This window comes from Drosophila sechellia, chromosome 2L (assembly GCF_004382195.2).
Source record: "Drosophila sechellia strain sech25 chromosome 2L, ASM438219v1, whole genome shotgun sequence".
In the NCBI taxonomy this organism is placed as follows: domain Eukaryota; kingdom Metazoa; phylum Arthropoda; class Insecta; order Diptera; family Drosophilidae; genus Drosophila; species Drosophila sechellia.
Window position 1 is genome coordinate 20,729,529 of NC_045949.1, and position 24,458 is coordinate 20,753,986.

General features: G+C 42.2%; 3 protein-coding genes and 1 non-coding gene across 5 annotated transcripts; 1 reads left to right on the forward strand and 3 right to left on the reverse strand.

The window, feature by feature from the left end:
• Nucleotides 1-64: 64 nt before the first annotated feature.
• LOC6618256 (GMP synthase [glutamine-hydrolyzing]) lies at nucleotides 65-5,456 on the reverse strand. Its single transcript, XM_032715829.1, has 10 exons — nucleotides 5,109-5,456; nucleotides 3,271-3,378; nucleotides 2,905-3,209; nucleotides 2,349-2,649; nucleotides 2,187-2,283; nucleotides 1,727-2,096; nucleotides 1,461-1,653; nucleotides 1,000-1,401; nucleotides 753-944; nucleotides 65-695 (listed from the first exon to the last, which is right to left on the reverse strand). Exons 2-10 carry the CDS (start codon nucleotides 3,358-3,360, stop codon nucleotides 594-596), a joined length of 2,052 nt encoding a protein of 683 aa, XP_032571720.1. The 5' UTR covers nucleotides 3,361-3,378; nucleotides 5,109-5,456; the 3' UTR covers nucleotides 65-593.
• On the reverse strand, nucleotides 2,740-2,876 carry LOC116800239. Its single transcript, XR_004361215.1, has one exon.
• Nucleotides 5,457-5,756: 300 nt separating the features above from the next.
• Nucleotides 5,757-8,534, forward strand: LOC6618257 (protein MCM10 homolog). Its single transcript, XM_002042495.2, has 2 exons — nucleotides 5,757-7,025; nucleotides 7,086-8,534. The coding sequence occupies exons 1-2, from the start codon at nucleotides 5,861-5,863 to the stop codon at nucleotides 8,240-8,242; spliced, it is 2,322 nt and encodes a 773-aa protein (XP_002042531.1). The 5' UTR covers nucleotides 5,757-5,860; the 3' UTR covers nucleotides 8,243-8,534.
• LOC6618258 lies at nucleotides 8,251-24,390 on the reverse strand. 2 transcript variants are annotated; one of them, XM_002042496.2, is made up of 8 exons: nucleotides 24,012-24,390; nucleotides 20,732-20,848; nucleotides 20,595-20,669; nucleotides 13,604-14,376; nucleotides 11,870-12,035; nucleotides 10,074-11,785; nucleotides 9,878-10,018; nucleotides 8,251-9,819 (listed from the first exon to the last, which is right to left on the reverse strand). In XM_002042496.2, the coding sequence occupies exons 3-8, from the start codon at nucleotides 20,659-20,661 to the stop codon at nucleotides 8,971-8,973; spliced, it is 3,708 nt and encodes a 1,235-aa protein (XP_002042532.1). In that variant the 5' UTR covers nucleotides 20,662-20,669; nucleotides 20,732-20,848; nucleotides 24,012-24,390; the 3' UTR covers nucleotides 8,251-8,970. The 2 variants fall into 2 exon arrangements, with proteins under 2 accessions (XP_002042532.1, XP_032575201.1); XM_032719310.1 differs by lacking the exon at nucleotides 24,012-24,390 and adding an exon at nucleotides 22,694-22,708 and having other exon boundaries at nucleotides 20,595-20,848.
• Nucleotides 24,391-24,458: the final 68 nt, after the last annotated feature.

Consider the following 24,458-nt stretch of genomic DNA (forward strand, 5'->3'; position numbering starts at 1 on the left):
TTTGTTTTGTATTCTTAGAATCGTTTATGCCTTTTGCCACGAAAACACTTCTTTCTAGCAAATATACAATTTTCAGAACTTGCGATTTTGCATTTATTTATTATGTATATAATATATATTTTTTATGTATATAACTAAAAATGCGTAAATTAATTGTTTTTGTTTGTTACGTGGTTTGTGGGCACATTCCTTTTCTCAAAAGGAACAAAACATGAAAATGTACATAAGTGTTATTGGCAAATAGTTTACCATCTGTTTTAGATCTCGATTCGCTTAATTCCACAGTAACTACACATACGTGCAACATCGATATAATGAACCTGAATTGTTTTTAAATTTCGAAGCGGCAGTTGCAGTTCTGTATTTGCGCCTCATGAATTGCTCGTTTAACGTGTCTCTCTAAAAGGCAGGAGCAGCTGCGAAGTGCTCGAAGGCAAGGGTCGATCCGTCCGCCGCTGAATCTTTATCCCACATGACCGTCCATTGATTGGCCATTGTCCTATAATCGAGCGCCCGCCGCTTATTGGTTGGTTGATTTTTTTTCTCTCATCTATTTCTATGAAATGGCTGTTAAAAATTTTTGTTTGAACGCATCATTCCCACTCAGTGGTGCCCGGCGGCTTAGCTGTCAAGTCGTACAGCACCCTCGAGATTCCATCCAGCTTGGATATATCGCGTACAATTTGATTTAAGACCTGTGAGCAGGAAAAGATTTAACATACATTTTTCAGAAAGATTGAACACTGACTCACTTGCAAAGGCATTTGCACGGATCCGGGCTCAGCCGGCACACCAGTCATAAAGTCGTTCGTAATGAACGGACGCAGCACTACCGACCTTCTGCAGGAGGGTGTGCGGTTAATGGGATCGCGGTCAAAGTGCACGGGTATAAGAACAACAGGCATCTGCGAGATTTTCCGGTATAGTCCAGCTTGCATTATGATCTAAAACGGTTATGATATAATACATTTTATTTATTGTTGTTGCAAATCCACTTACTTCATTGGCAATAGCATCCGCTTGCCTCAGTTGCGAAAGAACTACAGTATTCAGTGTGGTGTGCGTAATGTCCGTCACCAGATACTGTACGGGTTCGCCGAAGATATAGCACACCCTGTTCACGTTGTGCAGTATGCGCGGTATGATTTTGGCGAGGAAGAGAAGGTCCTGCCAGTTGGGCTCCTGGCTCGTGGATAAGCCTACTACGTAGCTATATGACCGCTTATCACCTTGCACGCCCACTGAGCGTATGGGCAGCAAAGTTGCCTGGATCTGCGAGTTCGCTGAGATACGCATAAGGTCTTTCTGTTCCGCTTCGTTCGTGGCCCCCGTTACGCGGTTGATCAGAGCATGGTTCTTCTGCAGTTTATTCTTGTAGTCTACAATCACGCGGATAATAACCTACAATTAAATAGTATATTTATTAAAATAACTTTGACTGCAATTTATTGTTAACATGCCTGAGTCTCCGAGTAGTCCTTCTCCATGTATGCCTCTTCGGCGCAGAGGACGCGGATCGCCAGGCCAGGACCCGGAAAGGGTTGCCTCTCCACAAGCTCTTGAGGCAGGCCAAGATCATTGCCAAGGTCGCGCACTTCATCCTTATGGAAGTCGCAAAGAGGCTCAACCACACGTCCTGCGTTACGAAGCTCTCTGAAGAAATGAATTACAAAAAAATAATCTAATCAGTAAAACTTGGCTAGGAATTTCGACATTTGCTTTTTACCTGATAAGATCCGTGTCATTGTGGTGCGTTTTGATTGTTTCTGCATTCGTGCTCACCATGCTAGAGGCGGACTCGATCAGATCTGGTCGGAGGGTTCCCTGGGCCAACATAACTTCTTCGGGCTTTAGTTTCAATTCGGCTACTACATCATTGGTCACCTTGACGAATATATCACCAATTATCTTGCGTTTTTCCTCAGGATTGTAGGTCTGACATAACATAGGAGTTTCCACCACGGAGTACTGTCCGGGCCTCTTGACCTGCGTGGTGCCTTTAAGGAACGTATAGCCTTCTTTTCGGACTATTAAATCAATGCCAATATCGCGCAGTGAACGCTCCACCTTTTCACTTTCCTTCTTGCGCATGAAACCTAGGAGTAAAGTATAATATATTAGGTAATAATATCGTCGTAAAAAAAAAAGAAATGAATAAATTTCGCTAATCTTGTCTGCTGTCATACCATTATCTACATGCACTGCAATTATCTGATCAGGGTACAAAGCACGGCGGAGCAAAGCTGCACAGACACTCGAATCCACGCCGCCGCTGACCAGCAGCTGGAAAATGTTGATTGCATTAAGATATTCATGTCTTGATTCAAAATTTAATTTCCCAAACTCACCAACACCTTATTGTTGCCCACTTTCTCGCGAATATAGCGTATGCACTCCTCCTTTCTACTACCCATGGTAAAGTTAGGTGTCAGTTCGCAGATTTCGTACAGGAAGTTCGATAGCATCTGTTTGCCATTGATAGTGAGGTCCACCTCAGGATGGAACTGTACGCCGTAGATGCGGAGTACCTCATTGTAAATGGCTGTCACAATGCGGTTTGTGGACCAGCCACCAATCTTCAGATTCTCGCCCACTCTCTCAACGCTATCGCCGTGGGTTAACAGCACGGACTGTGTGCGACTGAGGCGACTGTGGGAAACGAAAATGTTATGTTATTTAATTAATGTTAATATTTAATTATTACTCTATTCGAATAATTAATGGTAATGATAGATAATAATATGTAAAGCCATGTGTAGATTAGTTTATAAACTGCTCTAAACTAAATTGTTCTTGGCTTTAAAATTGATCTAGCAGCATTGTATCAGCGCTTAGGTAAACGCATTTAAGCCTAAACACTTTCTTGTTGCTGCTTGTTTTAGGAATCAATATTTCCTGGCTCACCTAAAGAGCGGGCACGAGGTCTCGATCTGGATATTTTGTTGGCCATCCTCTCGAACATCCTTCTTGAGCACTGTGCCCCCGAACTCTTTGTTGATTAGCTGCATGCCGTAGCAGATGCCCAACATAGGTATCTTTAGCTTGAATAGATCGGGATCATAGCTGGGCGCATCCTCAGCGTAGACTGAGTTGGGTCCGCCGGAGATGATAATGCCCCGATAGCCATTGTCGCGTATCGTGGCAGCTGGCGTGTCCAGAGGAAGGATATCCGACTCAACGAATAGTTCGCGTACCTTACGGTCGATAACCTGCGGAGAAACCAGGACCATTTTAGTAAGAGATTTAAATTACTCTTGGTTTTAAGCTCACCTTGCCGTACTGTGCTCCCGCATCAAGTATAACAATCTTATCGTGCCGCAGGCCATTCTCAGCTGTGCCCAGAAATATGTTTGAGTTCATTTCTTTATCGTTGCAGCACTGCAAAGAGCAAAAATTTGAGTATCAGTCAAGCAATCGCAGAAACAAACACCGAATCTCGAATGGCTGGTAAGCGCGCTTCTGCTGCTTATTTATACTCCAATTGTGGCTGCAATCGACGCTACAGAAACAAGGCTAAAACTGGCTAGGAGGTGGGGAAAATAGGTTTCGGATTGGGGCAATTGCGGAGATTGAGATTCGGGCAGGTACAGAGGGCTCACATACCGGCAATATCTTGTTGAGCACTCGCAGAAACATTCAACATGCAGCTGGCCAGGACGCTCTACGGTAGACAATAAACATTGGCAAAGATTTTCTTGTCACAGAAAGATGATTTGTGCAATGTGGAAGGAAATTTACAAGCGAAGAAAAACAAGACCGAGAGACGACTACCAAAAATGATTCGCTGTGCATGGCGACGATTGCTTTCTGTGGGTATTATTATTTTGTCCAGATATATAACATTTGCGTATGTGAATAAGCCTATGACTCTCTATCTAAATAATACGTGTTTATTTAACCGTGGTTAGAAATTAAAGACAGTGTATTTACAGTCAGCATAAAATCATAGATACCATAGAAAAAAGTGCTCCAAATGATCATAGTCTGGTTTTTTAAATAATATTATATAGATATAATTTTTGTATAATTTTGATAAACAGACTGAATTTGGATTAACAACATGAAAAACGAATTTTTGTGCCAGGAGTATCTGTCAATGCTATATACTTCTACATACTAAAATAGAAGTGTGTTTCATTGCTTATTTAAATTCTAAATTCAACCATTTACGAACTTAATCCTAAAAGTTATATTTGAACTATTCATATTTATTTTTCTAATTTACATTTAATTTTATATACGCATTTTTCCCATGAAAGAATCAACAAAAACAGCAGGACCAGGATGCTTTTCCAATTGCCGAAGTAATCGGCGAATTAGTTCATACATACATATATTTTAAAATACGAATTTCGATGTATGACGACAAGGAGGAAACGGAACGTAAAGTGATGTGGGCAGGGGAGAGGGCGCCGGCTACTGACCGCCAGATGACAGGCGAAAATACTAAGAAGAGAGTGGCAGCGGAAGCGAGAGAGAGCGAAAGATGGGCGGAGAGAAATGGCAGGTAAACGAAAACAGAGCTGAAAAGTGCACAAGGAAAATGACAAACAAAAATAAACAACAACAATTCAGGAGACAAATCAACGGTAGCAAGTTTTCTTGATTTCCATTTATTTTCTCGTGAAGTATGTAGAAACGCAGCAACAGCAGCAATATGAAAAACCTCTCCGAAGGTTAGGAGTGCATTAGGTCACTGAAGCAATGCGATGTCTGTGATGTAAGCCGTGCTCCTCCTTTGGCTCTCTCTCATTTTTGATAACAACACGCAAGAGGTTATCAGAAACGGCACAAACCACAGCAACAAAATCCAAAGAGGGCGGCCGCGTGGTTGTAATTTAATACAAATGCAGCAGGCACGCACACTTACACACGTGGACCCGCCAACAAGCGGCGCTTATAACCACAAAATGGCCACGGAATATATTTGCAAAACATTTAAAAAATCGCAAATGGGGAGAGCAAAAAATCGTAACAAAAGCAAAGGCAAATGCTGTTGAAGCCAATTTACGAATTCAACGGGCGGGGTGCGGTATTGTGGGTTGAGCAGCGCCGCATGGCGATTTGGCTGGGATCGGGGATCTTTTTCGCCATATTGCGACTCTTACCTTCTCGTCGTTTTAGCCTGGCTGCGGTTTTCCAGAACCGGGAAGTCCGTGGGCAAGGCCGTGGAATACCGTGACAGGCAGCGAAAAACTTTGTCTTAAGACGAAATTCGCGATCCGTTGTTTGCGGTCCCCCGTTTTCCACCCTCACGCAAACACTCAGCCAAATTTCTTCGGCTGCTCAGCTTCTTTTCCGCGTATCCACGCCTGCTCGACACCGCTGACGATGAAATCCCTTCGATTTTCACGGCTGCGTTATACGGCCGTTTCTAGGTACTTTCCTTTTGGCTTTTCTGCAGTTTTTTCGCGAATTAAAGCGGAAAGATGACTTATTGACGAGCGGATGACCATAATTAGGATTTGGGAAAAATCCAGCACGTGCAGAAGAAAAATACCGGTTCTGAGCGTTTTTGGTATTAATATTTAGCAAATAAATAAATTGTAATATTTTCCAAACAATGTATTTGTATCCATATTTCGAAAACAATGCAAATTCCTTAATAATATTACATTACTTACTAAGACACCCAATTGTTCCTTATTAGGAATATTTAAGTATTTTATTAAATAAATTAATTATAATTAAATTTATAATCTGTGTGTAGACAGTGTTGACAAACGAGCACTTTCAGTAGAACCATATAAATTAAACGGTCACACTAAGCCCGCCAAAAGTGATTTGTTATTGCGCCCATTTAGAAAACTAAGAAAAAAACATACGAGATCACGCAAAAATCCAAATCTATCCAAATGAAATGGGTCCTGCACAGAAATCTGGAACAGATATTAGTATCGACGATGAGGAGGAAATACTGGCGCTGGAAAAACTACTGGGTGCAGCAGAAAACGAAAATTCAAAATCTGCAGAGTCAGTAAAAACAAAACCCGCCGCACCCATTTTGGGGAACTCGGTGCCAAAACTACGAGAAGACAGCAGTTTTGCCTTCACCTTCGAAAAGATCGTGAAACCCGATAAGCAGGAGAATGCTGCTATCAGTAAGGAACCAGAGCTGGACTCGTCCGACGACGAGGAGGTAAAGAACTTCCTGGAACGCAAGTACAATGAGTACGGCAATGATATAAACAAGAGACTGAAGCACCAGCAGGAGGACGCCTACGAGTCCAAGGTGGCGAGGGAAGTGGATGAAGAGCTTAAGAAGGCTACCTACGTCGTTACATCCACCCCGCAACCCCTGAAAAATCCGCATAATCCCATTAAACGTCAATCGGCGGTGAGCAGCACGTTTCAACGCCCTCCGCCAGTCGCTGCCGCCGTGGCATCCAAATCCCAGTCAAGTTCTCCCGTATCTGCCGTTTTTACGGATCCAGTCTTTGGACTGCGCATAATCAATCCGCTAGTCTCCAGCTCACTGCTGCAGGAGCGCATGACGGGCAGGAAACCTGTGCCTTTCTCAGGCGTTGCGTATCACATCGAGCGAGGCGATTTGGCCAAAGATTGGGTCATTGCTGGCGCGCTGGTTTCCAAAAATCCAGTAAAGAACACCAAGAAGGGTGATCCCTACTCCACATGGAAACTATCCGATCTACGGGGAGAGGTTAAAACGATCTCTCTTTTCCTTTTTAAAGAGGCCCACAAATCCCTGTGGAAAACAGCTGAGGGTCTGTGCTTGGCTGTCTTGAATCCAACTATTTTCGAGAGGAGAGCGGGAAGTTCAGATGTGGCCTGCCTATCCATCGATAGCTCCCAAAAAGTCATGATCCTGGGTCAGTCCAAGGATTTGGGCACATGTCGGGCCACCAAAAAAAATGGGGACAAGTGCACTTCGGTGGTTAACCTAACCGACTGTGATTATTGCATTTTTCATGTGAAGCAGGAATATGGCAAGATGTCCCGACGTTCTGAACTGCAATCCGCGACCGCAGGTCGTGGTATCAATGAGCTAAGAAACAAGGTTTTGGGTAAGTAAACTTTGAGTTTGAAGGAAACTCAAGATAACTTTGTTTTTTCTTTATGTTTAGGCAAGAACGAGATATTTTACGGCGGCCAAACATTTACTGCAGTTCCCGCAAGAAAAAGTGCCAAGTTAATCACCAAGGAACGTGATCGTCTGAGTATGCTGGCTGGCTATGATGTTTCCCCTTTCGCCCATACCGCTAACCACACCTCAAAGCCCAAAACAGCCGAACCTACTAAAATTCCATATGCAGAACGTGGGGGTCCTGTTTCCCGTTTGGCTGGTGGTGTGGAGGCGTCTAGGAAACAGAGAGTCCAAGATCTAGAGCGGTTGCGTCTGCTTAAAGAGGAAAATGAGCGCTTTGAAAAGAAAAAGCAGGCGGAGGGAAGTGATAACAAGAAAGAATCTGAAGCAGGCACGCTCGCTGTCAGCATGCCCACTACACCTGTTCCAGATAAATTCAAAAATCGCGGATTCTCTTTCGATGCCAGTTTAACGCCCAAGCTTTCCGGTAGCGAGAACTTTTCCTTTGAGATCAATGTAGGATCTCGCCAGGCACAAAATGCCAAGCTGAAAGCAGCCGCCCTGCTGAAGAAGAAGCCACTGGAGAAGATCAACCCCAACTCCACACGAGGTAGTGAAAGTGGAAAGAGAAGAGCCATCGATGAACTTAACGAGAAGTTCTCTAGCAGCGCCAAGCGACAAAAAATTGAAGAGGACGATCGAGAGTTAATGCGCAAATCAAGAATCGAGAAAATAATGGCAGCCACCTCATCGCATACGAATCTCGTAGAGATGCGAGAGCGCGAAGCGCAGGAAGAGTACTTTAACAAGCTTGAACGCAAGGAAGCGATGGAAGAGAAGATGCTGGCCACTTACAAGATGCCATGCAAGGCCGTCATCTGCCAGGTGTGCAAGTACACAGCCTTCTCCGCCTCCGATCGCTGCAAGGAGCAGAAGCACCCCTTAAAGGTGGTCGATGCTGAAAAGCGATTCTTTCAGTGCAAAGACTGCGGAAATCGAACAACCACCGTATTCAAGTTGCCCAAACAGAGCTGTAAGAATTGCAAGGGGTCGCGATGGCAAAGGACGGCCATGATACGGGAGAAAAATATGCTGACTGGTAGGGAAACTCTATCAGTGAGAGGAGACGAGGAAACATTTGTGGGCAGCCTAGCCGGCAGTGCTAATCTCAACTTGCTGGTACCCGATGAAGAGTGATGCCGGAATTTTTCGCTATCTGTTATATTTGGTTTATTTTGTTTTATATTATTTCAATTTATTTTTAAAAGTTAATTTAAACATATGCAGTAGATGCAAGTATTTACAGTCCTCTTGTTAGTCGCTTTTTGGCTCATAAAAAAGATTAGTCCTCGTTAAATAAGTACATTGGTTCGAATACCTAAATATCTAGACTGCCTGCAAGATTGTTTAAGATGTACCAGATATAATAATGCAGGTTATCTATGATTGTTTAGCTTATTGCGTGAATAAATTGAAACTTATATTATGACTGCTATTACATTATTTGGACATTATAAAACAAGCTTACTTTAGCAAAATTTTACAATCTTAAATTAAGTTTTCGCAAAAGTTTTAATTTAAATAAATATACAAAAACAGAAAACACCTTGGCGGGAAGAAAGAATCTTAAGCCCTTTGAAGCACAAATATTCCTTTAAAAATGCTATCTTTCTTTCTTTATCTTTTAAAAATATAGCTTTTTGAAGCAAAAGTTTAGAAGCAATAATAAATAAACTAAGTCTGTCTTTGGCTAATTAAAATAGTGTATAAATGCTTGAGAGTATTCGAAATCGAAATCGTTTATCTAAAAATCCATATTTGGCGTCAACGTAAAGCTACTTGATTATATGTAAAATTAAGACTAATCAACAAACAGTTTGAACTGAAAAACAGGCGTGAAATTAGAACTCTGGGAAAAACTATCTCTAGACTGCATCCTCAGCTTGCTGTCCTGAAATCACCTCCGTCGTTTCACTCAGATTTAGCAAACTAGAGAAACGGAATGAGATGGTCTTGGACACATGCTTTTCAAACTCCCTGCTGTCCAGATTGTCAGGGATGAGACTCTTGTTGGTCATATCCAGGTAGGATCTACCCCTCTTCACGGGGACAGAATAATGTGGCAGTGAGGTGTTCGCTGGAGGTCCACTGGTCATGTTGCTGTAGCTTGGAGTACAACTGGATTTCCGAATATTTAAGGGGAATCGCAAATCGTTTTCGTATCGCAATACCTGCCCTTTGGCGGTAGCATCAAGCAAAGGTCGTGGTAAGTCGTAACCCGGCGGAGCTGTCGAAGTCACTGGCATCTCCTCCTCTGACTGATCGTAGCTGGTGCCCTGGTCATGGATGTCGTAGGCTATTTTTGGAGGTGACCAAAGATGCTGCAACGATTTTGGTTCGGCCAATTCCGTGGTTATCAAGGCGGAATCATCCTCACAATAAAGGGGATTCGAAACGGCATTCGTTTCAAGATCTATGTACTTAGCATTGTTACCCAATAGCTTCTCAAACTCCGAAGCTAGAAACTTGAAGGAGGGTCTTCCATTTGGCTCATCTGCCCAGCAGGTTCGAACTATAGAGTAGACAGCCTCCGAACAATTTTCTGGTCTGTCCATCCGGTAGCCCGTCTTCAGCAAGGACCACAGGTTCTGAGGAGCAATGCCAGGGTACGGAGAGGCTCCCAGAGTGATTAGTTCCCAGCAGAGTACGCCAAAGGACCACACATCCGATTTGCTGGTATACACGTGATCCGCTAAAGATTCCGGAGCCATCCACTTTAAAAGCGATTTCCGTTAATATTAATTTTAAAGAGGGTTAATTTAGCAGTCTTACCTTGACGGGCACACGATCTCGGGATCTCTTTAAATAGGCATCGTCCTCGTAAACATCTCGAGTCAGTCCGAAATCTGATATTTTGCATATCTTGCCATCCGCAAGGAGCACATTTCTAGCAGCCAAATCACGATGAACCAACTGGAGGATAAAGGGCGTCAATATTATGGTTACAAAAATAATTTCTTTTACCCACCTTTAACTCAGAAAGGTAAGCCATACCCTTGCAAATCTGCCAAGCAAAGGTAAGTACCATCTTAACATTAACAGGCTCCAGTCCATCTGCGAAATCTACGCCGGCACACTCGATCTTCCGGCTGAGTCGAAGATAGCTCCTCAGAGAACCATACCGGGCATACTCGATGATCAGGAGAGGCGCTTCGGAGGAGGTGCAGGCGCCTAGCAGCTTGATCACATTCGGGTGAGAGACCTCCTGGAGGAGCTGAAACTCCGAAAGCAGGGCCATGTATTCCACTGAATTGGCGCCCTTCTTGAGCATCTTTACGGCCACCGTGGTTATTCCCGGCAAGCCAGCGATCTCGGTGGCAAAGCCCTTTAGTACCTGTCCAAATTCACCCTCCCCCAAAACCGTGTCTAGTTGCAGTTTTTCCCTGGGAAACTCCCACTTGGCATCGCCACTTTCGAACCTGAAGCCACTCTGCAGCGGCATCAAGGCAAAATCTCCGCCTCCTGATTCCGGAAGAGCTTGTTTCGACGACGTGGTCATTGATTGCTTGCCCAAGCGCCGTTGGAGCATCTTCCTCTGCGCAATCAGCAAACAGAGAAGCAGGAGAACGATCAGTAGTGGGCACGTGATCACGAAGAACATGCAGGAGCGATCGCATTCGAAACCGGCCACATTTAGGACACCCAGGAGCATGCGATCCTGAAGTGGATGATTCGGAGGAGTGCCTCTTCGTACGCCCAGCAGAGGTTCCGCTTCTGTTTCGTTCTTTCGTTTTCGCAGTTTCTTCATCTTGGGTTCCTCATCTAACGGAGCGCACGAGCACTTGCCATTATCCTCGCAAATGCAGGTACCCGAGGCACTGTAGATCCCCCTCTTATTCTCATTACTCGAATGGGGACCCACAATTCTTCCAGCTGGCGTGCAATCCTGCGGACAGGCCATGGGATTCAGTTCCTCTAGGGGATCACAAACATGATCTGGACAGTAACGAGATTCGGGCACACAGGAACCATATCTAGTGCCGAACATGGCTGAGTTGGACCCCCTCCACTGGCAAGATCCACCACCTGTGGCCAAGCCGCAATATCGAACGCATTGCGATTGGTATTTAATCTGGGCACAGGTCTGTGATCGGGACTTGACCTTCAGTTCGCAACTAGTATTCTCGGGTCTACCTTGAACCAAGTGCACATTGATCACTCTCACGTGCGACAGTCTTTGCTGATCGATCCAGGTGACATTCAGGAAGTATATGGTTTCCGGCGCCTCCTCCAAAGCCTGTGGGTTCTTCACAAAGACAATACCCGATGTTGGGGTAATACCAAAAGCTCCAAGCTTATCCTCCACAATATCAAATCGAATGGATCGTAACCGCATCAAGTCCAGAAAACTGTCAGGCTGGACAACTCGAAAATTAGAAGCAGCCGCTCTGTATACGGAAACATCCTTCTCGTAATCTACGGTCGGAGGGATTAGAGATCGGCCCGCAGAATCTCCATTGAATTCTTCGCTCTCGAATATTCGATGTTGACGTGCCCGTAGGGGGAGAGCTTGCGGTAACTCTTGCTCAGATTCGTGAAGATTACTCAAATTAATATGATAGCAAACATTGGCTGTCGCTGACATGGCATCGACACGGCTTTCAATGGTCAGATCCCGAGCCTCCAAGGACACACAATAGGGGGTTTCCCGGAAGACACCGTTTCGGGAGAATCGCAGTTCTATTGCAAGAGAAGGAATGTCAATAATGCAGTTTTTACAACCATTACAGATTGGGATTGCGATAACTTAATACCCATACTCACGACAACTGACGATGGTATGTGGTCTGCCCGTGTGATCCGCCTCGTAGGCGTGGCAGTCGGGCCGAAACAGACCATGGGAGTCATTGTGGACGGCGTAGACAAGGTGAGCATTTGCCTCCAATGTATCCTTGTCCACGTAGATTACTTTCTTTCCCGCCTCCTCGTCCTATGGGATACAAAAAAAAAAAAAAAACGAGGGGCATCATATTAGCAACTAGTTTCATTAGCATTTACTGACCAACGATAATTAAATTCCACTTGGCACCCCCTGGCAAATTGCTGCACTGCCCTCCAAGGATGCCCTCTTGGTGATTAGCATTTTAATTCGTGCACAAGGTCAGGCTGGGGTTTTAGATCCTCTGGGACCTGACATTTCCCTGCGAAGTGCTTGACTCACCCCATTCCTAGGCTAAAAACCCATTTAATGCATCCCAGTGGCAAGGACATCTGGTTAAGAAGATTGCCACGCCGGCAAACCTCCCTAAACGGTTGAGTTGATGTCATGCCAAGAATTTTGAAAAAAGTTTTTGTTTTTTTAATATTGCTTGTTTTCATGACCGTCATCGATAGTCCAAACAAATTTAGTGGCGAGTGGCGAGTATCGGAAAGTCGAGGAAGTTGACAAAAGCGTTCTCTGTTGATTTTACGAAACATACCCCAAATATATTTATTGTCTAGCTTACTGAAGTTCAGATATTTTGTATATCTGTACTCGGTATATGCATATTCTTAATTTAACTGGTTTTCATTTTGTCCCACCCATGTGTCCAGTTGCACCTCAGCCACACCTCATCACACCAAACGTTGTTCACTTTATTATGGGACATGTCGGCAGCAATTTCCTTGAAATAAAATAAAATGTACATTATTGTATGTACATTATTTTAATGCAGAGCCACCTGGAGTAATTTGTAATGGCAGGACTTTAGTACAGAACCAATTACTCTAGTTGGAGTGAGCAGATCGCACTATCTGCACCTGAACTGACATAGTTCGCGGATCCTTAGGGATAGGCTTGGCTTGTTTTCAACACGACAACATTATTTCCTTTTGTGGCAACTTTAAGGGACCCGACCGCGACGTCAATACGCGTTGAAGTCACTTGTTGTTCCCGTTTCCATTCCGTTGCCTTCGCCTTTCTTTTTTGTGTGTCATGCTCCAATCATAAAAGCTTATAAGCGTTACGCGTTTCAATGGCAACATGTGATTTGGATAAGAGGGGACGTTAGAGGAAGAAATCGCGGAAGTGGCCAACTTTGTCCATCTACCCCAAAAAGGACATTTGGATCCGGTCGTAGTAATGGCGATATAATGGCAGGGTAAGGGGGCTTGGGTCTATACACCAAAAAAAATACAATATGAAAAAAAAATGTTGCGGAAACTTTAAAAATGTTTGAAGAATTGTAATAATCTACACATGTGTCTGAACGTTTGTTACAAGAAATGAAATTACGTGTATTGACAAACCTTTATTAAGGCAATCGAAGAACCTCAAAAATTCTCTTAGGTACGCAAAGTGTTTTTCAGAGTGCATCCGAGTTGATTGCGTGTCTAGGAGGCGTTCATCATGGGCGAATTCTATAAGCCCGCACCCAGTTACCGGCCAGACAGCCGGCAGACGAACAGTCTGCCTGGCGTGGGTCTGCTTTATATGCCCCTACCCCTGATATCCTCCTCTCCTTTCGTAGTCCCCCTCCTCTTAAGTCCGCTAACCTCTGCAACTTTAAAACTCACCGCTTGAAAGTAGGGCTGCTCCAGATAGAAATCAAACTTAGAGCTACTCTCCTGCAACTTGGGTCCATTGTCATTGCGATCCAGTAACTTGATATCCAAGATGCGCGAGAATTTTCTCTGATCCCTGCTGGACAATTTAATCGTGCAGGTAATCCTGGCCTGCAGCTGCCCTGTCTTGGCATTCAGGCCATTGAGCTCATCGTGATCCAAGGGTTGTCGGGTGTAGAGTCGATTTTGTTTCAAAACGAAATGGGAACTACCAGCGTTGAGGGAGTATTCCAGGGATACGTGAGGACACAGGTACTTCGCAGCCCGGGAATTAAGGGCGCCGATAAGTACGGGTTCAAAGAAATCCTTGCGCCGATATTGGCCTTGCGACTCGGCTATAGTGTACTGAGCACTGCTCCAGAAGCAAATGTGCTCCAGTTCCGAACAGTACTCCTCCAGGGGCTGAGGTGTCACCTCAAAGGAAAGATGCGAAACATTCAGCAGCTCTTGATCCGGTTGATCCCTGGGAAATGCGGTCACCAAGAACGTGGCACTTGAGTTTGGTGAGCGGTAGTCGGTGCGCATATATATCTCGCCGGAGGAACTGTTTATTCGGAGCAGTGGATTCTGCTCCAGGCTATACAAGTAATCACTGGCCAACCGGTTGTTCTCCATCCGCAGCACTTGGAACTGAGCTAGCGGGATCTTGGAGAATATGCTCTCCGATTCCTCATTGATGGGCAGATTGAATTTCACCGACGTGCTGGGAAAGTAAACATCGACGGCTGAAAAGGAGCAAGAGGGTGGAAAAATCAAGATATTACGGTGGCGTCATAAGGGATTTTAAATAGGGTGGTGGTCATTGTTTGGTGTGCTGCCACAAGTGGTTGACCACAATTGGCCAACTCAGTTTAAGTGGGTTTCCAATTCCATTTGTGGCTTAATATTCAATTCATTGACTAGCAAAGCTAGGAAATTTAGGTGGAAATTCAAATATATTACTTAAAGGAAATCTTATTTATTCCGACTAAAAACAGATTTTAACCACTGTGCCACACTCAATGAAATATATTTCCGAGGGTTGGTTTCAGATTCTGGCTTTATTTGTACATCTTTTTCATCAACGGAGGGACACACGCTGGCAGTCGTTATTAAATCCAATCAAATGATTTCGTTTAATAAGCTTGGGTTGACCCTAATAGATCTGGCAATAATTCCCAACTCCCCCTGTCGACCAAATTGAACTAGGCGTATGCGTAATTTGATAAGAGCTCCATCCTAATGACCAACGATTGTTGTGTCCGTGTGTTTGCATACGAGTCAAAGTCCAATACAACCGATAAATAAATATAATGCAGATATTAGTTATTAGCATGTGGGTTATCAAAATGACGAAGGCAACACCGCCCTTACCATTTCTTTGTTGTCATCCCAATTGAAGTGTCGGCGTCATCGGGTTGCGTATTGATTTTGTGATAACGATAACGTTTTTGTTAGCCGGAAAAAATACAACCCCAGGCATAATTGGATACAAATTTTCCTCGCCCTTTGCCCGAGAACTTCATGCCCCAAATTTTATGCCACAATTTTTGTAGTAAACATTGGGGGAAACCGAAACGAAAAACTCGTGTAATGTTATGGTGTAAATCGGTTGGCGTATCTTGTTAAATAAATAGCAATTAAATGCATTGAACTTTAACTGGTTTATTTGCGGGGCAATTTGTGAAGTTGACCGACTAAATTGCTTTTAGAGTTGGTTTACATTTCGTAATGGGGAAATATTATTTTTCGACTTTTATATACAGTATACATATGTACATATATATTTTTTATGTTCGGGGATTTGTTCTTTTTCAAACTCTGGCACATAAAAATGTAATGACTATTATACGGAACAAGCATTCATTTTCCGTTCCAGGAAGTTTCCCAAATATACTAAGAAGGGTCCTACACTAAGCTAAAGTGATTACTCCGCACCAAATCGAGTCTCGCACCACATTCTGGAGGTAAATGTAAACAGCTGGAATAACTGAATAAAAAAGCTGCTAATTGGATGCCCACAAAGCAAGCGATGGTACCTCCACTAAATGCCTGTCATAATTACGGTCTAGCCTTTGAGAGGTAACCAAACAAAAATTGGGGGTCGGATCTAGTTATTCCCACAATGAAAATCCAAACGGTGGTGAGAAAACGCTCCTTGGTTTAAAGGACCTATGTCATTGTACACATTATAAATAATAAAACTACAATTGTTTACGCTCAGGCATGCGAAAAATGCTGATAAAATACGTAAACGAGGGGGTTTGAGTTGGATACGTGCTACTCCAACGTGCGGGCATTTATAATGACATTTTAAATGCGTGTCCTTGGCGCCCAACGTGGGTCTTTTGAGGCAAGGACCAACCCACAAAAATATATTAACGCTGTCAGCGTATCTAATGAAAAATGCGCGGATTATGCCATCCCTTATTCCCTGATTCTGGCCAAATGATGGCGCCATTTCAGCTTGGGAATCAAGGGTTCCGTCCAAGATTAAGTACCAAATGCTTTCCTCCACAAAAACAAACTGTTCACATTAGTGCTTGTTGAATCGCTTTAAATGTTAGTACTAGCAAGCTATAAAAATTTTTATTTAAAATATCGACCAACAAGATATAATTTTTTACAACCAATCTGAAAAATAAATATATTAATAATGATCTATCAATAGCAGACGAAAAGATTGGATTTCGTCAGTAAACATGTTTCCTTTCGTGTTAAATTAAAAATTTATATGAAACTATTGAGTGAAATAAGGTTAACCAGACCGAATCACCTTTAAACAATCTTATATCGCCAAATTGCTTCAATCAGTTCTCAACTGCAGCTCAACTTGACCCCTTCTAATCCCCGGAGATCAGAGCTCTAGGACCATTAAACCTGTGACAGGTAAGCGGGGTTAAGCTGGTGATTAAAAAACACCCACCATCACCCGCAAAACGCGACCTAAAGTCAGAAGCCGTATGAAAAAAAAAAGTTAAAAGGGCAGGAGAAAAAGGCATGGAACAGGAAAGGACTAAGACTATTAAGTTATCTACTAGGTGGTAAATTAAAAGGCCAGTGAATGGCGCATAAAAAAGTGGATAAAACGTGGCCTTTAAATTAGGGAGTAACTGGATAGTCCATAGAGAATTTTTAGGGTGACTGGACTCGTTGGAAGTGTTTACCCAACAGAAAATTACTAAGTAGGTGGAGCGTATTGTAAAATAAAATGAATATAGAAAGGTGAATAGTTTTCACTTTTTTAACAAATACCAATTACAGTTACATATATAGCGATCTAATATATTTGTTCCAATGTAATAAATATAAATCATTAGATAGTACAAACTATAGAGCACATTCTTAAGTCAAATGTGTTGTAGTTGCCATTTATTTTTATGTGGGGTTTCTCTTTTAAATCTATGTATAATAACTAAGTTTAAATAAGTTCTCACAGTGTACAAGAATCGCTAATGACAGCACTGTCAACAATTGATGGGCGGCGACTATGATCCCGACGCGGCCATTAGCTGCGCCTGTGTACCTGATATTCGTGGCCACTGACCAGGTGAAATGGAGACTCCGAGTGGGGTGCGGCACCTGGATGAAATGCCATATAGTTTCGCATAAACTAATTAATCTGCCCGAATTAATTGATAACGCATTGAATTGGGTCGTCAGTTGTTTGCCCGTTTGTTTGACCAGTTCCAACTACCAATTAACCTTCCGGAGTTTATTGTCCTTGTTTTTTGTACGGTTCTTCGTGATGAAGATGACTCATTTGGGTGAGCGGATAATATGGTGTTTTCCAGCATCCGACACACATTATTTTTGTCTACTGCTGCGTAATGAAAACTTTGTCTTTGTCCTGGGTTTTGAGTTTTTCGCATCGCCTTTCCCTGTTGCATTGTAATTTATATTACTCATACGTCGCGTACGCCAGACGTGGTTTTCTGTTTTCCTTGGCACTGACTGCAGTTGTCTGTTGCCGTGGCTCTTTCCTGCTGCAACTGCTGGCAGTGGCCAATCTCTGGTTATGGTTCAGATTCGCATTATTAAATCCATTCCACACCACTCCTGTCTTTCTACTTTCACCCGATCGAAATGTGTGCAGACAAAGTGTCTTGAATGTTTTTCTATTTCCTGTCCCGGCTGTCCCTGAAATTTTCTCTTTGCTAAAGCCGAAGCAAATTAAGTGTAAAACAAATTGAGCTTAAATAGCAGTGGCTTGTACTCTAGACCACATATTCTTATATATATTATTTAGCTTAGTTATTAATGAAGCCTGAAATATTTTAAAATTGTCAAAGAATACACTCAAATATTTTTCATGTTTTAGTTTAATTTACAATGAACGAAATGTGCAACAGAAACAAATTCTATCATCTTAAAAATATTTTTTTATTACTTTTTAAAGTAGTTTCAAGTTTCAAAGTTTCAAAGCGGTTTATCTCCTTTCCTATATGATTGTCGTTATTGATTTAAAGGCAATTTTCATTAAAGATTTCCTTTTTTCAGTCTGGCACAGAGAAGTGCACACTCACTGCGGATAAGAAATATAGCAAAAGTAAAGGAAATTACAGAATAATCGCAGACTAGAAGTCACCAGGCGAATTTCAAAGACGCCTTGCCTTTGGCAATGAGTGAGGGGCGACACTCCCGTTCAGACAACTAAGGCCACTTCCAGAAATAACTGACTCTGGACGGTGATCGATGAGTGGACTGCCTAATTGCTGGCTGTCAGCGAATGGAAAACATTTGTCACAGTCAAGGGCCTTCTAAATGTATGCTTATTACGACTAATTAAACTGGGCAACACATAGCACATAGTCAGCTTAAGTTCTAAAAATGTTCACAGAACTCAAAGAATTCAAATTTATTGCCATAATGAAACCATTGAAACTTTTCATTTCCTTAAAAGCTGTCACTTTGTTCACCTGGCAAGCGCTGTATCTGCGGACAAAAATGCGAACGCTTAAGAAAATAAGTTCAACAAATAATGCACATTTCAGACTCCCACTTGAAGGAGCTCAAAGCGAGTGAATTTCGAGTATAGGCGCCATATCTGTAGCTGAATCACGCTATTTCTGGGATCTGAGCAAGGGTGCGACTGTGGGACAGACAGTGGCCGACACTGACTTCATAGCTGCGAATGGATTTTCGTTTTCCTATTATTTTGCTATGCAAAATACTTACCGGGGTAGAAGACAGCGAGCCAACCTTGAGTGGCTGGTAAATGGGTGAAGCCAGCTCATGAATCCAGCCAATATGTGAGCAAAATATGAAATACAATGCAAACGTTTTGGGACAGGCTAAGGGATTTGCCATAAAATGAGACGTTTTCATGAAGAGAATGGACCCTGGTTTAAGGAAGTTTACAATAATGACTTTGGTTTCATTTACAAATTAGTTTCAGAAACAAATATCAGTTGTAATACTGCTTGCGGCTTTAAGCCATACGCTTACTTTAATAGCTAAGTAGATGACCGTACTGTATAATTTACTTAACTCTGTAAATAGCTTGGGGTCACTTTTTGCAAAGACCTGAAGCCAGTCATTTGGCGAAGCACTTTAATTGAAGTAATGAAACAGCGCGCGAGTGCAAGGAACATATAGAAAAACATAAGACGAACGGAGGCACACACCTATTACCTATACTTAATTGATTGCACATAAGTTCGTGAATTTCTGGAGGGGAAGGGGCAGAAGGCAGCTGGCGGGCACTTCGACACCTTTAACCCGAGTGACTGATTGACCGGCGATTCCTATGCGGTGCATTCAACTTGGCTGGGCCCAAAGGGGAATTTTCAGTGCCAGCTGTCTTGGAATGGAACGCAGTGGTAGTCATCCCCCAAAAAATTTGATATGTGACTTCGCAGCGTGATGAATTATTTTTTTGGGCGTGTGCTTGTCTGGCACGTCATGCACTAACAAAAATACAATTGGGGTTAATATATTGCAATATATTTGTTCAACCACGAGGCTAATAAATACAATTATTCTACAAGCGAAATGACCATACTGTACCAATATATTTCTGTTTTTAATTTCGCGTTCAAGCGTCGAATCCAAATCGAAAGTAATAAAGTAAAAAGTTGTAAAAAAATATATCATAAGATGATGTGATAATAGTATATGGTATTTATAAAACGTTCGTGAACATAGAAAGTAAGTAATATTTAAAGTTAATATTCGACAAAGGACGAACTGAGTTTACTCTGCGGAAATTTAAATCTACTACTACTTTACTAAGTTTTCAATGAGTAAAGTTTTTTTCCCAGTTTGAGGCATTGATGGAGAGGCCCCAGGGAGTTGGTCGGTAGTCCATCAGCGTCAGTCAGTTGGTTGCAAAGTCAAAAGCGAAAGGCCAGGCCCACATATCGCTTACCAACTTGTCAAGACGGCAGTTCACACCTGTGGCAGGCGAATAAAAATAAGAGCCTTGCTGGTCGAGTTGTACGCAATGGGCCTATAATTAGGAGCTAAGCAGTGCGTCCTTGAGCACAATAACCTCAAAAAGTCATAAAAGGAGATTGCACTTTATTATATATCTTCGGCTGCATATTGGTGTTAAGGTGATCTGGGAGACTCGTTTACTGGCACTCTATGGAAATTAGGGTAATTGCCTTTTGCGAGATTCCTATTTGCCAGTAGAAAAGGGTAGCAAAAGGGGTTAACGGGCTCTACTGCAGATAAGCTGATATATGTATATTGACCGACTTCGATACCCAATTAATACACAAAACAGTTAACTAGTTTCAAGTTGAAAAATCCATTTTGGCCGAGACTTGGCACAGCAGTCAGTCATAAAAGGTGTTAATTGTTTTCCATTATTTTAGAAGCATTCACATGATTTGGACTATTCTGCTGCCCAAGCTGCCTAAATTCAAATTGAAATGGATTGATAAATAGCCCAATCTACCACATTAAGTGATAAAGTTTAACCTTTTTGCCATCCTTAAATTGTTTGTAGGTCACTTACCCGCACAGTTGTTACGCTGGGTTATAATTGTGAGCAGCGTCACAAAAACAATAGTAGTAGACTCCATCGTAGTTACTTTTCTTTCAAAAAGTCAGTTATCAGTAGGCAATTTTCGCTCACTTTTAGACGCACATTACATATTTACACATAGTGAACGCCGTTTTTAATGGGTTTCCGTGTTTTTTTCTGGGATGGTCTTCTTTTCCAATGCTGTATCCAATCAGCCACGTTTGATTCCGTCACAATCTTAATTACTTTTGATCACAAATTGATAAGTAGCATTTATCAATTAATGTGCGAAAACCAGAGCAGGAAATATGAAAAAAGAACAATGAGTATGGCAGATATTTAGACCACGAACATTAATAGTTTTTCGTTTTTGGTGCAGAACGTAACCGAGGTTTGTGTACCCTACCCAAAATAACAATTTGGAAAATGTATTTTTTTTATTTCAAAATGAATTTTCGTAATACCCTCATACCCTCTGAAAGGGTATGACTGCTAATTATTTTTATTGATAGCGGCGCCCACACTCCCGTTTGTCATTTAAGCAATCTAATTTATCACTCGATTAATTCACCACTATTCTACGAATTCTGATTATTGCAATTAAAAAAGAGCTTCGAAATAGCTTCGCATATTGATATTGTTATTAAATGGTCTTCGGTTGCTATTTTTGGCCAGCGCCAGGTGAGAGGCTTATTGGCTTTGCTTTCTGTTTTTTGTTTTATATTTTTCCAATTCTACACATTTAAAGTCGAGCGCCTCGGGTGCGTGCTTTTTTTTGTTCTTATTGTTATTAATTGTTCTTTATGCCGATTCACTTCATGTCGAATTGCTTTCAGTTGGCTCAATCGGTTTTTAAATGGAATAGTTTAATTGAATTATTTGGACAAACAATGTGGGTTTACTTCACAGTTTGCTCTGGCTGCCTTAGGTCAAAAAGTTGAATTGTTTTTGAGACAGTTTCGTGTTTAAAAATACCACAATTTTGTATACAGTGATAATGCTAATTTATTAAGATTTCTGAACGTCCTAACCAACTGCACAAAACGCTGAAGAATTTTTAATTATTTAAAAACAATAGAGCTAGTTACGTTAAAGTCTAATGAATTCTAAGCAAGTACTGAGCAACGCTCAACGAGGACGTGCCAAGAAAAGGCAAAAAAAAAAGGTTTTGGACGTGCGAGTACTCTACCTACTCCATACCCCATAGAGTACTCTAGGTACTCCACTCCACATCGCTCCAGTGCGGATGGTTGGATGTATGGCATGTGTGTGGTATCCAGCGGCGCACGGCAGGTGTGATAAAAAGAACCCGAAAGAGACAATTGCGGCGTGAACTACCCGCTGGCCAGGGGAATGGCAATGGAAGATAGCACGCATAATTCAAACCAGCTCAAAGTCAAACAACGTGATAAGCAATTCACAAACACTGGCCGAAAAGCCGAATGGGAAAAACTATGTGAAGCTGCTTGGAAACTGAAGCTCTGCCCTGAAACTCATTGAACATTTCGATTTATAGGTAAGTGGGTTTTGCTGTAATAATTTCCGTATTTTGGTATTTAGTACTACACTCTTCTATCCGTTTTTCTCTTAATCATTGCAAACACATTTGCTTGGAATAAAGCTCATTTCCTGAAGATAGTTTTCCGATGGCATGACCAAATGTGCGATTATCACAATTTCATTCGCAGTGTATTCAAAGACCGAGAGACCGACTAACTGACTGACTGACTGGCAGTCCAAGTGTCTGCTGTCTACTTTTCGTCTGTGGACCTCTTCAGCACCTGAGCACTTTAAAGTTCAAATCTTTTGACACACTGGGAGCTCAGTTGGCGGATGCTAATGACACACGACTGACACAAAGAGGCTTTTGCAGCAGACACACACAGAAAGGCAGAGACATTCACTGGAAGCCAACCGGTTGCCAATTGGAGGGGCTTTCAAAGGGCTCGGGCCATGGCGTTTCCCCATTAAAGGTTTGCGCGACCCGGCCGATCCGGGCGGACTTTTAAGGTGCGTCTACAGCCGTCCTGCTGCTCGAAACGCCAAAAATGGCAATTTCCATATTAAACTGGCGAAGCCGGTAAACTTACAAACATCCGACGACCGCAAGAGTCAAAGTACGACTGTGGAGGTTCTTCAGTGTCAGTGACTGCCCCTACTGTTTTTTAACTGCACTGCGACAAAAAAGATTCTAAGAATGCGCAGAAAATATCACTCTTTCACTGGGAGCTTAATTTTAAACAAATTTTTTACTTTTTTTTTACTTTTTCAATATTGCCCCTAACTTTAAACGGTATTTTATATAATAGTATTGGTATAATGATAATAAGCAAAATGAAACATTTTGTAGAAAATTGTATAATTGACTTTTTAATTGGACTTTTTCCAGTGCCATCGGCTTGTTAGTTGCCTCTGTTATTTTTTCGTTCACAGACATCGACGAATTGGAAAAGAATGCCAGAGTAGCGTCAATAAATTTGGCCTGGAAGCTTAGAGCTGTGGCTTGGATTCCATTTCCACGAAAAAGGGTTCCGGAATGACAGCCGCTTTGAAGGTGGCGTATGCGTGATGTTCTTTTTGATCCAAGACAGTCAGCAATAGCAAGTATTACAGACCCCAATTGATCTCTTTGATTGAGTTTTTAGACCTGATCGCTTGTATACACATTCGTAGTATGCAAATTCACATCGCGACTGACATTTGCATATGCTACCAATTAATTTTCTGTCACCTAGGTAATCAAAATAAAACATTTTTCAATTAATCTCACATTTTTATAATTTGTCTAAGGTGAAATTAACATTTTTATAAGCACCTGAGCAAACGCCAGCACGAAAGACCTCAAAAGACATTTAAAATGGAGAAATACATGATTATATGTCTTTTGTATTCAATTAAATAATTATTAATTAGAATAAACGCTCTGACCACCCACAGTTTTACTATCAAAGATGTGTCTTTACATACATAAATAATTGTGCGAACACCGGCATTTTATAGCTAATCTATTATCCCGCCTTCAGCTTCAATATATTAAAATATTTTCCTCAATAAACTGCAATTACTTGAAGTTGCAAATTGAGTAAACTAATTCCACTTCAACACGCACGGCTAAATCACAATTATCCGGTGCCAATCTACACGATATTCTGTATTGAGTTGTCAGTGCCACTAGACGTGGGTATATTGGCTACATTTGGAAAATACGAATCTGGAAAATCTGGCCATAAATCGCGAATAAATTTCAAAGTTCGCAACATACGTAAACACGATCTTGATTTTGATAGACACGATTTATGGAGGCTTGCAGCTGCTGCAGCTTTTTACAGACTCCTTAATTGTTTGCCTCAAACGGCAATTATTTATGGGACAGTTTCAACAGTGTTATTATTATTATTAATTAGCCACCTCTCTTTTTCCGTTTTCGGGCAGCTTTTCCGCGGAAACACTTTTCGGTTTGTGGAAAATCGCTGCGCTTAAAGACCAACCGAACAGCTTTGCACGAACTCCGATTGAAAAATGAAACTGAAACCGGCAGCCGGCAACTCCAAAGCCGCAGAAGCCACGAAATCGTCGGAAAACCTGACTAACGAAGCCGCTTCGTGTAGTTTACCCGAATGTATGAATTTTCTACGATGACGGCACGTCAGCACACCCTCGCAGAGTTTTCCATTTTCCGCTGCACTGCTGGGATACCCCTCCCCCCGTTTATGAGATAATCAGATGTGCATGTTCCAAGGCTGGGTAGTTTATTTACCCTTGGAAACATGATCTCATATCAAGCCCACTTTCCTCTACAGCTTCTTTTCACTGGGTTTTGGGAAAATATTTACTCCAAATTGGGAAAGGGCTTGC